The sequence below is a fragment of the Osmerus eperlanus genome, chromosome 14 (assembly GCF_963692335.1).
Source record: "Osmerus eperlanus chromosome 14, fOsmEpe2.1, whole genome shotgun sequence".
NCBI lineage: Eukaryota > Metazoa > Chordata > Actinopteri > Osmeriformes > Osmeridae > Osmerus > Osmerus eperlanus.
Window position 1 is genome coordinate 12,253,738 of NC_085031.1, and position 13,993 is coordinate 12,267,730.

Here is a 13,993-nt window from a genome sequence, read left to right on the forward strand (position 1 = left end):
CCAAGCCTCGCCATTGAAACGCGTCAGGTAAAATTCAAACTTGAGCCCAGTGAAACATGCAGACTGTTTGGACTGCCAGCCGACACACACCGAGGATTCCAGGGCACGGTTTAGATAATCACTAAACCTTGCGTGTTGACAGCAATCCTCCGCCGTGAAATTGCTCTCTTATAAATGCCAGTTTCCTCTAAGCTTTATGGGCAAACGGATCCTGTCCAAGCACAGTGTTTTTTCAACAATAGAAACACATGCTGCTGTAATTTACAGGGTCTGGAAATTCCATGGCACAGTCTATTTTCAGCCCTCAAATACCTGATTTTACAGTGTCATTGTGAGCTAATGATGAAGAATATCAAGATGTTCAGTCGGTTGGTCGGTTGATCTGTCGGCCGGTCCGCCTACCTGTGTCTCCCTGCCTGTCTTTCAGTCGGGTCTTTCCATCCAGTGGCCTAACACGCAACCAAAAGACTCAGACTTGAAGACACTTGACATGTCTAGAAAGGTTATGGATGGAGATGGCAATTGTCGTCTGCAATGTCCACTTTCTGCCACTAGAGAGCACACTGTCACTATGCCTCAGATTCCTGTCATTGTAGTGACAATGGTCACCCTACTCCTTTCAACAGATCTTTTAAAAACGGGACATGGATAGGCTAAGGCAATATGGCTGAAGGAAGACAGCCTTTGCTTTTGCTAGCTTTTACGCATTGCATAGTGACAGATCTAGTTAAGCAGAACTAAAAGACAGTTTGGATACAATGCTGCTTTGCCCTGAATGCAGTCAGTCTGGTACTTAGTTGATGTTATACGGTCAGATACATTGTAACACAATAATGAAACATTAGCTGAATTTATGTTTTGAAATGATCAGCAAAGGACTACAGGCCCACTAAAATGTGTCTGCATTCTCACCAAAGACCCCTCAGCCCTAAAGAAGAAAGAGCATGAAGACTGAGAAAGGAAGAGAAAAACTGATCAAAAGAGAGCAGGAAGAGTGAAAGTAAGAGAGAGAGAGAGAATTAGAGAATCTGTTTGTGGAGCCTGTTTACCTCTCTGTGTACTCAACACTCCCTCATTCACCTCTTTGGTTAATGTGTAATCAAGCGAGCATGCACAAGTGTGTGTGTGGATGTGTGGGTGTGTGGATGTGTGTGGTTCCAGCATATGACACTGCTTTATGACACTTGTGACTGAGCTTCTCTACCAACAGTGGATTGCTGAACCTTGAACTTTGAACCCTGAGCAGCTGAGGAACAATCACCTACTCTGGCCAATGCATTGCCTTGGTGAATCGTTCCCACGACAACTCTGTCACCCGAGCCACCAGTCAGGTAGGGCTGGTCACTGTGGAAACGTAAATAATTCAGAAGGAGACAGAGCAGCCTGACTGGAACAGGTGTCCCACAGGGTGGGGCTTGGACTATGTAGTGTATGTGTGTTTGGTGTGTGTGTATGTCTGTGTGTGTAAGAGAAAGCCAGTGAGAGACAGAGAAAGATAGATAAACAGAGAAAGCCAAGGGAGTGACCCTGACAAGGGAACAAGGAAGAAAACAAAGAGACTTAAAGTTATTGAGAAAGAAAGTGTGTGTGTGTGAGAGAGACAGGGAGAAAGAGAAGGTCATCAAGTCTCTCTGCAAGCTTTGGAGGTTATCGCTAGCACGCTACTCAAAGGGTAGTCTCTGTAGGAAAGAGAGAGACAGACAAAAAGAGAGGATATCCCACTCTCCGAGTTTAGAGAGGAAGAGAAAGTATGCCGAGTTAGCCTTTAGCATTAGCCATGGAGTACCAGGTGGAGGAAGACGATGGAACCTTCACCAACATCTCGCTAGCTGACGACACAGGTAAGTCTCAACACCACCTGTACTTGAACACCTGTAGCCCCTCGCTCCTCTGTACCTTAAGCCTAAATACCTGACGTGACCTAGTTTACAGTACCTGCTCACACACTGAGCACAGACAGGTTGAATGCTCAATTTCCTTCCTTACTCCTCTCTTTGTAGTAGGCTAACAATGCTTTGTCATGATATGGAGGAAGTAAACACAAGATTGCAAATGTTCAAATGAAACATCTACAGCGGCATAACGTCCTACATTCTTAAGCTGTGATTCCAGACACACAGTGGACAGTCTATGAGAAGTCTAGCTACATTGAAGTCCACCATCATTACACAAGCATTCTAGTTACTTCCCCAACAATGCAACTCTAGAGAGACTAATGACAAACCCTAAGTATGTGACTAATTATCAGGCTAAATGAGCAACTAGGCCTAAGTAGGTAAGTAATTAACTCAATGGGTAAAATAATGATTGTGTCGGTCAGGGAACAAATTGGAAGTATATTTTCTTGAGAGCAGCACAAGGTCTAATTAAACAGCAGGACACAAGCAAGGTGTTCCATAGAGACTCACAAATCGGGCGAATAGAGAGGGAGCAGAGAGGGAGTAGGCAAAGAGACAGAAAAAGCTATGACACAAACAGGCGTTTGATACTAAAATGTGTGCTGCAACAGCATGCGAGTAGCACTGGCCTTGTCACTGTCTTGGACTGTACGAGCCAGTCCAGGCCCGGTCATAGTTGGCCAAACAGCCCCCTCCCCAGGGTTCGTTCTGGCTACAGGCAGTAGCATATGGGCTCCACTGAGCAGAGCGTAGCGACACCGTCCCGTATAACGCTCCACACTGATCCTGGTGGGCTGGTTCAGCTCGGCCAACTGTCGCTCAGCTCGGCAGTGCACTACTTGCCTATCAAGGGAATGGCAGGGAGACGCCTGAGCATCTGTCATTTTAGGGCTGCAGCGTGTGACTGTGTTTATGTGTGTGTGTGTGTGTGTGTGTGGTGGACATTAGTTAGTACTCATAATTACTTAAATACAGGCACACAAAGAAACAAACAAAAACACCTCAGTTTTCAGTAACTCAGACATATCACTAGAGTGGTCGTTTTAAGCGTGCATGCAGACTTTGACTGGGGTAGTCACTTCGTGTGTTTTCATAACCGTAGCGCCCCCTGTAGGGTACATTGTAAATTGCAACCAACTAATAATGTGAGTCAGGTTGTCCCATCTTCACTGTCAGGCAGGGAAACCCGCAGTGCCGTGTTACAACGATATTGACACAAACCGGCTCGGTTTCCATTAGCTAGCTAAATATCCATACAATATCCAACGGGTAAGTCACTGACATTTATGTCATTTTGATTACTTAGTTATCTACACGCCTCACAATTTAAATTCTACGTCAGCTAGTCTAAATGCAAGGCTAGTGGATAAGACAAATTCCCTTCACTACCGCAGCCCAACAGGGCCCGGGTGGCTAGCGAGCTAACTTTTAATATAGAACGCAAGTGAGCTAGCTAGAGTTCTATTACCATCATTTTACAATTTTGATTTTAATTTGGCAGTCTGAGCTACATTTGTTTCACTTATCATTGTCACTTTTTGGCAGGTATTGTTTGATATAAGGTGGGCGCATCGTCAATAGCAAGCTGATGTGTCTGTGTTTGTCCAACATGCAAGCTAGCCTAGCTAGCCAGCTAGTTAGCATAACACTAATGTCAAGGGATTCATTTATCAAATGGACAGTATAACTCAAGGTTATTCTGAACAATGAGATTGAGATTCTTAGGATATGGCAAGCAACAACTACATAGTACAGTAGTACTGTAGGTATAAAATGTCGCTTACTAGCGTAGCTACTTGTACCAGACCTGGGACTGTTTACTTACTCCAGTGTACTCTTGGGAAGTCGTCAACCTGCAGCAATTCACCTGGTTAACCTTTTACGAAGCATTTTGGTCAGCCAGTTAAGCGACACAGTTAGGTATCGCCTCAATCTAGACTGAGACTTGAAGTTTCCTATTTAGTTCGAGGAGTACACAGGGTGGCAGAGCTCGTGGCGTGTCATGTCATGTTTCTACGATGCGTTAAACTGAAAAGACATACAATCTCCATTGCTGTTGGCTTGAACTCATGACACGTTTTTGACACGTCTTGTGTCATGCAGTGGACAGAGGAACTGCAGCCCTGTATATCAAACCGGACAACGATCTCTTCGCCATGAACTGCGACATGGATGGTATAGTAACTAACCAAGCAACTAATGCAACTAATGTACAAGCCTCCTGTGTGATTTGGCTCTGTATTAAAGTGAGGGATGCGTGTGTCCTGGTCAGGTGACATTAACAGTGTCTGTTGTACATGCCAGGAGACATGGAGAACCAAGTAGAAGTGGAGGAGAAGACGAGGCTTATCAACCAGGTTCTGGAGCTGCAACACACACTGGAAGGTAAAGGCAACACCCTCTTTCTTATTTCTCCCTGATACCAAATAAGCACACAAAAGCCCTACTGCCCCCTCCCCCTCCTAAATATCCCTTTTAGTCCACTGAGCACTGACCTTTGCAAGCACTTGTTTCTCTCTCGCAGGCTTACTGTTATCTCTCTTCTCTCCTGCTTTCATTTGTCTTCATCACTCCTCCAGTCTATCAGTAGACGCAGTGTTAATGGCCTCCTAAATGCATCTCCATTTGTCTCTGTCCACCCGAACTCAAGACTAAAAAGCAATTTCTCCCCTGAAACCGTCCGTCCTCTCAGATTAGCACAACCACGAGTGTTGCCAAAGCCTTCAGTCAGGGGAGTTTTAGGCAGTTGTTTGGCAGTAGTAGCACATTAATGTTAAGGGAACAGAAAATAGTTGTTCTCTTCCAGGTTTCCAGAATTATTGCTGATGCTTATCTTTCCATGGATTCTCTTTGTCTTCTACGATAGACCTATCGGCAAGGGTGGATGCCGTCAAGGAGGAGAACCTCAAGCTGAAATCGGAGAACCAGGTTCTGGGCCAGTACATTGAGAACTTGATGTCGGCCTCCAGTGTGTTCCAGACCACGGACACCAAAAGCAAACGGAAGTAGCCAACGTCGGAGGATGAATCCTAGAATCCCAAAACATAAATACAGTCTAGGTTGAAGTTACCTCCAACAAATGATCCAGTATCGGCTGTTTTCTAACTCGTCAACTAGTTAGAGAGGGATCTCACTTTTGATCAAATGTTGTTGGTACTTTGAACCTAGAGGCTCATATGCATCTTGTAATTAATCCATCTCCACTCCTAAACCAACATATCCTGGCTCTGTCAGAATACTGTGGAAATGCATATTTCCTTCCTCCCATGAGGTAATTATTGATTCTTTATGATGTGATTGGCCACAGTTCTAGATTAACTTGGCCAATCAAGTCATAGTGAGAAAGGGGTATTCTGACAGGGCCCCTGAGTCCAGTTTATCCCTGATTGACCTTTACCTCATAACATCAACACAAACCTTCAGTCAAATTTAATTTAACTTTTCTTTAAATCTATTTTGTTTTACCTTCTCGTCATTGTCATAATGATGTCTTACATATTTAACTGGTTTGATCGAGATTGGAGAGGACAGTGTTATTGAATATAAATATTAAGATATTTGAATAGCATGGAAATGTGATTAATTAACGTATTATTCATGCACTCCATGAGATTTTCTGTTTTCTTTGTCTAATGTTAGCCAATAGCTAACTAATAGCTAAATTGACTAAATGTCTCACAGCCAGATGTTCCACTGGTTGAACACTACTGGCTTAAACTATGATTCAGGTGATGACTGAGCTACTAATGTACTCATTCAAATATGTTTTAATGTATCATCACTGGTGGTACGCATCCAGTATGAATTTAGGCCTTTGTTTTGACGAGAGTGCAAGGCTTTTCGTTGATGATGTGTTAGGTGGGGGGGAAGCATATAAAAACTGATGTGTAAAAGTGTTTTACAGATAGTCATACAGTAATGTTTCTTGCTGCACATTAAAAGGTTGCAGACTTAACGCTGTGTAAAACTGAGTGGTGGTTACAAGTTCAGACCCTACAGAATATCTTTTGGCAGCCTCCATCTCAGCTGAGGAGTAGAGAAGATATGGAGAGGGTAGTTGGCAGAGCCCTTCCCTTACTGAAACTGTAAAAGAGGAGTAAATAGGCCTTGAGTGCTATTGATCCAATCATTCAGACCTGTAGAACCACCTCTGCAAGAGATCCAGACCACACTCTGTCTGGATCTGTGCATTAGCCAAGTCATGTGCTGACCGGAAACTTCTGTTCCGTAATAGGAAAAAAATGGATTCTGGAAGGCTGTACGCGGAGGCTTTTTAAAAAGATATATATATATAAATATATGGAGGAAAGTAGTAAAATAACGGTAGAGAAAGGGAATATTTCACTTTGGGTGCTAAAAGTAGATTTAAAGGGAATTTCTGGAAGGTCCCACTACACAAAAACACAGTGCATCTCATAATGTATGTTTTATTTTAAATTGAATTATTTTGTATTTTTTTATGTTCAGCAGTTGTGTAATGTGCTCCAATTTCTCCCTCTGTTCTCAGGCATGTTGAGTATGCCCCACTACACACAACCTATGAGACAAACTGCCTTGTGTGTAGATAATGTGTAAATGTTATGACTGTGTTGACTTTTAACACTTTGTTTTAATAAAAATACTTTTACTGACTTAATTTGCCTGTTGTGATATCCATTAAATAAAAAGGCCACAAAAGCTTAGATTGTTTTGTATTAAATACTTTATTTCCAAGAGCATTGTACAATTTGCAAAGTATGAAAACAGGGAAATTGGCCTTAATTGGGCCAGAACATGAACTAGAAAACTTGAGACAAAGGGGGGAAAAAAGCAAAAAGAATACAAAACATTCCTACATCTCTTTCCAGGCAAGACGGAGCTGAACTGAAAGTTCAAGTAGTGGGAACCCACACACACACACCGTCCCCTTGTGTGTGAACTGATAATTATATCAGACTCGCTTGTTGATAAACCTCAGCCATCAGCTATACTCTGTGTGTGGCTCAAACACATTCAAAATAAATAACAAACAAGTCATGTCCTGCTTCAATACAGACAACCACTTTTTACTACAAATATGCACACGCTGAGCTGATGGCAGTGGACAAGCAGACTGGCCATGTCCAGCACTAAGGCTCACTACAAGCAAATCAGTGGCAAAACTACAGAAGTAAAAACTGCATCGTAAAATATTATTTTGTAGTGGCATGAATGAACGAGAAGTTTTAAAATCTGAATAAATAGGTACATGTTCCTCCAGTGTTATTTGGATTCTGTTGAAAACCTCTATAACTTAAGAACATGAAAAAAAGATGAGAAAACAACACTCATTACTGCAGAACTGTCAAACTCCCTTTCATATGTTAAAAAAAAAAAAAAAATCCCATCTAAAAAGAGGTAACCACGGAAACGTGAGGCGTGTTATTGTCTTGTCCGACAGTGTCGATATGAGCATGGTGCAGACACACAGGTAGCCACTAGGTGACTCAGGAAGCCTTTGTACTATCGGAGAGTGGCTCTCGGTGGTCAGACAAGAGAGCCAGATGGTGTTGGATTGGTAAACTTGTCTAATACCAACGGTATAAAAGAAAACTGATGTTGCTATGCTGAGGAGAGGAAGACTGGTGGCAGGTGAAGGATGGGGAGGCTGGGGTTGCCGTTAAGAGGAAAAGAGAGTGAGTGTGTGTGTGGGGGGGGGAGGGAGAGAGCTGGAGCTCATAGCAGGGAGGACATGGAGGTGAAGGGTTCGGCTTTAGGGTAGCACTGATTCCCTTAACAGCTGACGTAGCCAGTGACAGGGTGAGGAACATGGGGGGGGGGGGGGGGGATGTTCTTCAGAGGGAAACTGTACCCAAGTCGTGTGGACTCAAGGTCGGTTGGAGGGATTGCATGCTGTTTGAGGAGAGGGGAGTTACCCCACTCTTGCAGAGGAGAGGGCAAACAGAGGAACGAGAAGGAAAGAAGGACTAGAGCGTAGGCGTTGGGTGTTCCATCTTCCTTAGTCTTTCCGTACCTTCCTCTTCCTCACGGACTGTTTGTGCCCGTCCCCAGCCCTATGGCCCCCCTCGTCAGCGCCCTTCATCTGGGAAGGAGAGCATGTGAGGAAGAAAGGTGATATTGAACCATAGTGAGGAGGGTGCGATGTCATCAACACAAAAAAAAAAACATTTATTCTGTAGTAAAACCCAAACACTAACCTCATCATCGGATGCAGGTTCGTTGGACTTGCTCTCTTCTTCCTCCTCCTCCTCTTCCCCATCCTCTCCCTCAGGACTGTCCCCAGCCGCCCCTCCGCTCTCCTCCTCCGGGCTCTCCACCTCCGCTGCTAGAAGCAAGTGAGGGTGAGCAAACTACGCATGACTTCACAGCTAAGCTGTAGTTTGAAACCAGTCTGGAAGCCATTTTCAGAAGTCATGACTTTGATTGGGATGATATTTGAAACCTTTTTTCCTCTCTCACCTGCAGGTTCTGAACTGTCAGGTGCTTTGGCCTCCCCATCCTGGGCCACCTTTTCCTCTTCTTCCTCCTCCTCCTCCTCCTCCTCATCCTCCTCCTCCTCCACCTCAGCCCGAGGGGGGTCCACCTTCTTGTACACGTAATCATCATCGGATTTCTGGAGAAGCAAAAAGTGATGAATAATGGAATTGTGAACGCGTCCGTGTAAACCATAGTCTAACAGATACTACAAGCAGTCTTATAACAGCACTACTATAAGGTAGAGTGTGTGTGTGTACCTTGGGCCAGCAGAAAAGCACAGCCAATCCTATGGGCAGCCCCACAGTCAGGATATAGACCACCCAGAGCCAGGGTCTCTCCTCTGCAGCCAGGGTCAGCTGGGCAAACACCCCAGGCTGGACAGCAAGGACAGATGAAGGAGGGAAGGAGGGAAAGAGAGAGGAGACAGACTGTTCAACAATTTAGCTAGCCAGAAATGATTATTGCACAAATGGCGTGCAGCTTTAAATTGAGCCTCTGTGTATCTGTCGGGATACATGTGGTTACTGCATAATACAGTGTGTAACTCTACCTCGTTGGCGCTGGCAACCAGCTTCTTGAGCCCCCAGCTGTCGGAGGCCCAGCGGTCGGCCACTTCCTTGTGGGAGGTGATGATGAAGTTGTCGAAGTAGATGTCCGAGGTCATGGACCACAGCTCCAAGCCCACGGCCCTGAAGGCCTCCATCTGGAACGGGTGCAGGTCCTCGAAGAAGTCCGGGTTTGGGATCTTACGAGGGCTCCACACGCCCTGATATGGGAGGGTGGAGGGTTCAAAGGTATGTTTGAAAGTAAATGCAGTGAAACAGTACCAGAAACACCTTTTTTGTGAAGACGTAGGACATAGAGGTTCATGTATGAGTGCACTAGTTATATTTTAGAAGAAGGAACAATTGATAGAAGAGATAATGGAGAGAGGACTGGAAAGGACAGGTCAAGGACATGGTCCCCCCCCCCGAGCTACCAACCTGATAGTTGAGGTTTTCCACTAGAGGGGCCTTCCACTTCCCCTTGTACAGGGGGTTGTTCACCATGGGGGGTTTCCAATCCCCACATCCGGGGGCTGTCTCACATGCTGGGTTAGGAACCTGGGGGGCCTCCCATACACCATCCATCTCCTCATCCCTGCAGAGAGAGGGAGGATGGGGGGGGAGAGAGAGGAGGCTCGGTCCTTTGATCGTTTCAAAGGGTTCTATGTCTGCATGCGTGTGTGTGCCTGGGTATCAACCAATCGTCTGGCTTCTCCGCGCTGGGGTCAGGCACAAACTCGGGCTCCTCGTCCAGCCAGCCTTCTGGCTTCACAGCGTCGGGGTCCTCCACCTTGGCAGGAGCGTCCTCATCCCTGAGATCACATGGAGGAAGATCAGACAGCCCTCCAAGGCACAAACTGCCTCAGCCTTGCCATGCTACATCACTGATTACATCAGAATGGAAGATAGGAAGGTAGCAACAAGAAAGAGCATTGAAAGAGTGAAGAAAGAAGGAAGGAAAGAGGTAAAGATGAAGGAAAGATGTACTGTGATAGAACGCTAGCCCTTTCCATCACCCCCCGAGGGTGGCCCCCACTCCTCTCCTCACCAGTCTTCAGGTTTGACGGCCTCAGGGTCGGGGATCTTGGCCCTCTCATCCCAGTCCTCGGGTTTGGAGTCGTTGGGGTCATCGATCTCCTTGGCTGGGTTGACGGGAGGGATGACGTCGTGCAGCAGGTTTCCCCGGCCCACGCTGGATTGGTCGATGAACATCTCATAGCTGTTGTCAGGGTTCAGGACTAAGGGAGGGGCAGGAGAGGAGAAGAATATGAAGGATGGTCAGTTTATGTACAGTAAGTAGTAGAAATGTTGTTGGGGACTATTAAACATGCACAAGCTTTAACCTTTCAAACAGCCTCATGACCATGAAAAAGCATTTGAGCTCATATCTTCATCTTGGAATTCACCTTTTTGGATAGAAGCACATACACACATTCTAATCCCTCACCACCATGTACCCTATATTCCCTTCCGGCACATTCCCTGCCCTTCCTCACCCAGGGTGTAGAGGTGGGTCTTCTTGTCGGTGTAGAACTTCTTGAGGTCCACGTCGGCCCTCTTGGCATGCTTCTCCTCCAGGTCCTTGTTCAGGGGGTTCTGGTGGCGGAAGATGAAGTGGAGCTTGTAGTCCTCACCGCACTTGTCGGGTCCGAACATGATGCTGTAGGGCGTCCTGTCGTGGAACTGCTCCTGCAAAATTAGCATAAATTCATGTTTTCACAAGAAAATAATAGTTAGTAGATTGTGATGGATCATGAAGGTGAGGCAGATGTTGAAGATGATGCCGATCATGACTTACCAGATCCAGATGGTCGGAGTCTGATAGAAGTTTGATGTAGGCTCCGCCACAGTCAATCCCATCCTGAAAGTTCACCTCATACCTGAGAGGATAAAAACACTGGTGTTACGAGACTCAAGTGATTTACTACACTCATCCGGTCGTCCTCCTTAGATTCATAAGTCGGTTCGCAATGTGTCATTTCAGTAGGAAAGCAGTATCAGCAGTAGGCTTTCCATCATGTGTGTTATTTTCTGTGTTCTTTTGGTCACAATGAACAACCTGAGATAATATGGAGATGTCTGCTCTTTTCTAGCAAACATTACAGAGGGGATACACATTATATCAGGTGAAAAAACGGCCTGATATAATGTGTATCCCCTCTGTAACCTTTGCTAAAACCTTTTTTCAGCCTCTCCAAAAATATATTTTCAACCTTTCGAAATTTAGTAGTAGAAAATATTTTTCTAACCTTTAGAAAACGTTTTTTTCCCCTACTTTTTGTTGTTGTTGCATTTTTAAAAATCAAAATCATTTTTTTCTCAATCATATATAGCAATATATCGCCCAGCCCTAATTGTCAGTAAATAAAATTGCAGAGTGAAAGCTGAAAGGCGAGGACCCACTGGACGACGAGCGCGTCATCCTCGAAGACAAAAGGTTTGTTGAGCAGGGCAGAGATGGCGTGGTGTTTGGCCCGGGACTTGAGCACCAGCCCCAGGTCCCCTGGCACCTTGTTCTCCTTCAGCTGCTCCACTGACCACTTGCCTGGCAGAGACAAGAGGAGATTAGGAGGAGAAGGGACACACTCTCTGGCTCCCACTCACAACCAGAGAGAAAGATCAACACAACCGTGGTCAGTGCCAACCTCTCACACTTCTATCGTCACTTACCATCATATTTTGCTATGTCATCATCTGCATCCTCCTTCATTGTTTTCGACACCTGCCAACTGCAGAGGTCAACACAAGGTCAAAAGTTTCTTCATCCAATGACAATTGCGGTAGTTGTGTCAGATGGCTTTAAACAGAATACATCTCTCTTCAAGGCCAGTCATGTAATGAAGTAACATCAATACCTGTCAAGTGAGCCGTCATCAAACGTTTCGGCAAAGTAGACCTCCCCAGTAGGAACTGGTGTCTTGTACGTGACCTGAGGGGTTCAGTCAATGGAAGACATTATTACCATAACAGGTTTGGTTAAACCAACTATCCCTTTAGGCTTCTAAATGAACCACAACAGCTAATTAATTAGTTATTACAAAATGTGATGAGCCGCTCATCAATGCAAAACTCGATCCAAGGTCAGCATCCAAATAGGAACACTTATTCATACCCTGGCCACACACAAACACTTCCTGTGTGGGTCCGTCCTGTGACCTTCGACTGACCTGGAAGGAGACATTGGCATCCACTCCGGCCTCCTCGTCAGCCTCCGTCTCGGCAGAGTCGCTATCCTCTACCAGACCCTCGTCCTCCTCCCCCAGTAGCTCGTCCTCCTCTTCCTGCTGGGCCTCAATCGGTGACAGGGGCAGGCAGGACAGGAGCAGCACAAGCACCCAGCTCCACCACAACTTCATCTGAAAGGTCATCAGAGAGGAAGGGAGGGAAAGAGAGGTGAGAGAAGAAGGAATGGATGAGTAGGGGACGGGTGTGGTCAGGGTAAAAAGAAGGGGGGAGGAATGAAAAGGAGGGAGGGGAGGATGTGGAGAGCGACAGAGGTGGAAGGAGCGATAGACGGACAGTTTGGAGGAGTTTGAGGTGGGGAGTGGGAGTGAGACCCATGAGGAGACAGTTGATGGAGGGTAGAAAGAGGAGGTGCCGTAAAAGACGAAGATATAAATAGGCAGGAGAGCGACAGAGGTAGGGGAGGATAGAAGGAGAGGGGGAGGAGAGGAGGGGGAGGCAGACAAACGGATAGGTCAGTTGTTTAATCTGTCCTCAAGTTAAGGCAACACCCTAATCTTTCCATATCCCATGAGATAAAACCAGATTACTATCCCTTCCACTTTACAGTTGTGAGTGGTAACCACATTAGTGGATACTGATGGCTTTTGATAAGTAGCCTCCCTTATATCGCTAGTGGAAAAAAAGAGCTTCCAACCACAAACAGTAAGGTTTCGTTTTGGAACACAGACATGTCTAATAGGATATTATGAACATAGCATTTCAGTAAGTAGATAGGGTTCGTACATTATTACAATTACTTTCCCTGTATTCTTATCAGGTGTCATCTGGTATCTTAGGGAATTGACACGTCATATAGCGTTATAACTATTTATATTGAAATAGCTATGTATGCTCATTCGGTTAGCTTTAGAAGGGCATTTCAGAGTTGGTTGGGTAAGGGTGGCCAACCATACACGGAATCAATGGCCTGCCTAGCATTTTATCATTTTCGGAGATGTTAACATCAGGGAACCGGGTTGTACATCAACCTACAGCTGCTGTGTAAGCTATCCGCCATGCTAGCCCTAACAACCTAGCTATTTGTCTAATCTAGCTATACGAATACGTTACTGGAACATTCTGCACCAAGAATACGTGTGCATGGTGTAACTAGCCTAGCTGTAACTTAACACAGGGTTTAGCAAATACCAGATAAACTGGCCGTTTTCTGCTTTATACAAGCTCATCTGGGTCAGCTTTTCTGGGTGGTACTATTAAAAGGATCACCAACCGCTGCTGAACTGGTACGGGACGTCCTCACCAGCACCATCATCATCAGTAACACTTCTCCTCTGATAAAGGCGCGCCAATCGCGCCTCTCCAGCGCAAAGACTAGCTAGGAGCCCCCTACTGTAGAGTAGCTGGCCTATAACATTTTTAAGCTACCTTATGGCTGTAAAAGTCCAGAACATGAAATCTAGCTAGTGCTAGCTAAAGTAGTCAAGGCACACACTGAAAACGAATCATCACATAATGCAGCTAGCTAGCTAGCTAACAAGCTACTATTAAGCTATATAGAGGTTAGCTTATGCTAGTTAGCTTGCTAACACAACGCAAACGATGATGGAGCATGTTGGGGGAATGAATGGGTGAAAGCAAACTAACCTTGTCAAATTGTGAAAGTACTCAAACTAAGCAAGGCTTTCTCTGGTAATATTCTTTGGTAATATTTTCCAACGACAATCTTCACTGTGTATTGACCCACTTTGAGTGGGGGAAAAACAGCTACCAAGCTAGGCCTGATGGTTACTGAGGGTTGAAGACCCTCGATGATGACAGCAAGTGTCAAGAAGTGGTTGGCGATTTCAGCGCACTGCGAACTGCGCAAGGCCAGAAAGAGAATTTCAAAATAAACGTTCTTACCATGAA

The 13,993-nt window shown here is 45.4% G+C and overlaps 2 protein-coding genes across 4 annotated transcripts; one reads left to right on the forward strand and one right to left on the reverse strand.

Annotated features, from left to right (window-relative positions):
- Positions 1-1,420: 1,420 nt before the first annotated feature.
- scoca (short coiled-coil protein a) lies at positions 1,421-6,580 on the forward strand. Of its 2 annotated transcripts, none has more exons than XM_062477715.1 (4): positions 1,421-1,841; positions 4,002-4,073; positions 4,203-4,283; positions 4,765-6,580. In XM_062477715.1, exons 1-4 carry the CDS (start codon positions 1,778-1,780, stop codon positions 4,905-4,907), a joined length of 360 nt encoding a protein of 119 aa, XP_062333699.1. In that variant the 5' UTR covers positions 1,421-1,777; the 3' UTR covers positions 4,908-6,580. The 2 variants fall into 2 exon arrangements, with proteins under 2 accessions (XP_062333699.1, XP_062333700.1); XM_062477716.1 differs by lacking the exon at positions 1,421-1,841 and adding an exon at positions 3,040-3,167.
- Positions 6,581-7,530: 950 nt separating this feature from the next.
- On the reverse strand, positions 7,531-13,910 carry clgn (calmegin). 2 transcript variants are annotated; one of them, XM_062477713.1, is made up of 15 exons: positions 13,730-13,910; positions 12,067-12,255; positions 11,755-11,828; positions 11,570-11,628; positions 11,303-11,444; positions 10,698-10,779; positions 10,396-10,588; positions 9,948-10,137; positions 9,598-9,711; positions 9,338-9,494; positions 8,905-9,120; positions 8,612-8,728; positions 8,337-8,490; positions 8,075-8,199; positions 7,531-7,959 (listed from the first exon to the last, which is right to left on the reverse strand). In XM_062477713.1, the coding sequence occupies exons 2-15, from the start codon at positions 12,253-12,255 to the stop codon at positions 7,876-7,878; spliced, it is 1,896 nt and encodes a 631-aa protein (XP_062333697.1). In that variant the 5' UTR covers positions 13,730-13,910; the 3' UTR covers positions 7,531-7,875. The 2 variants fall into 2 exon arrangements, with proteins under 2 accessions (XP_062333697.1, XP_062333696.1); XM_062477712.1 differs by having other exon boundaries at positions 8,075-8,202.
- Positions 13,911-13,993: the final 83 nt, after the last annotated feature.

Bases quoted from the DNA above. Each gene is read 5' to 3' on its own strand.
- scoca (XM_062477715.1), top strand. From the start codon at position 1,778: ATGGAGTACCAGGTGGAGGAAGACGATGGAACCTTCACCAACATCTCG. The intron at 1,842-4,001 runs GTAAGTCTCAAC...TGTGTCATGCAG, and splicing joins CTCGCTAGCTGACGACACAG to TGGACAGAGGAACTGCAGCC. The intron at 4,074-4,202 runs GTATAGTAACTA...TGTACATGCCAG, and splicing joins CATGAACTGCGACATGGATG to GAGACATGGAGAACCAAGTA.
- clgn (XM_062477712.1), bottom strand. From the start codon at position 12,255: ATGAAGTTGTGGTGGAGCTGGGTGCTTGTGCTGCTCCTGTCCTGCCTG. The intron at 11,445-11,569 runs GTAAGTGACGAT...TGTCTCTGCCAG, and splicing joins TGACATAGCAAAATATGATG to GCAAGTGGTCAGTGGAGCAG. The intron at 10,780-11,302 runs GTGGGTCCTCGC...TTATCCTCTCAG, and splicing joins GATGACGCGCTCGTCGTCCA to GTATGAGGTGAACTTTCAGG.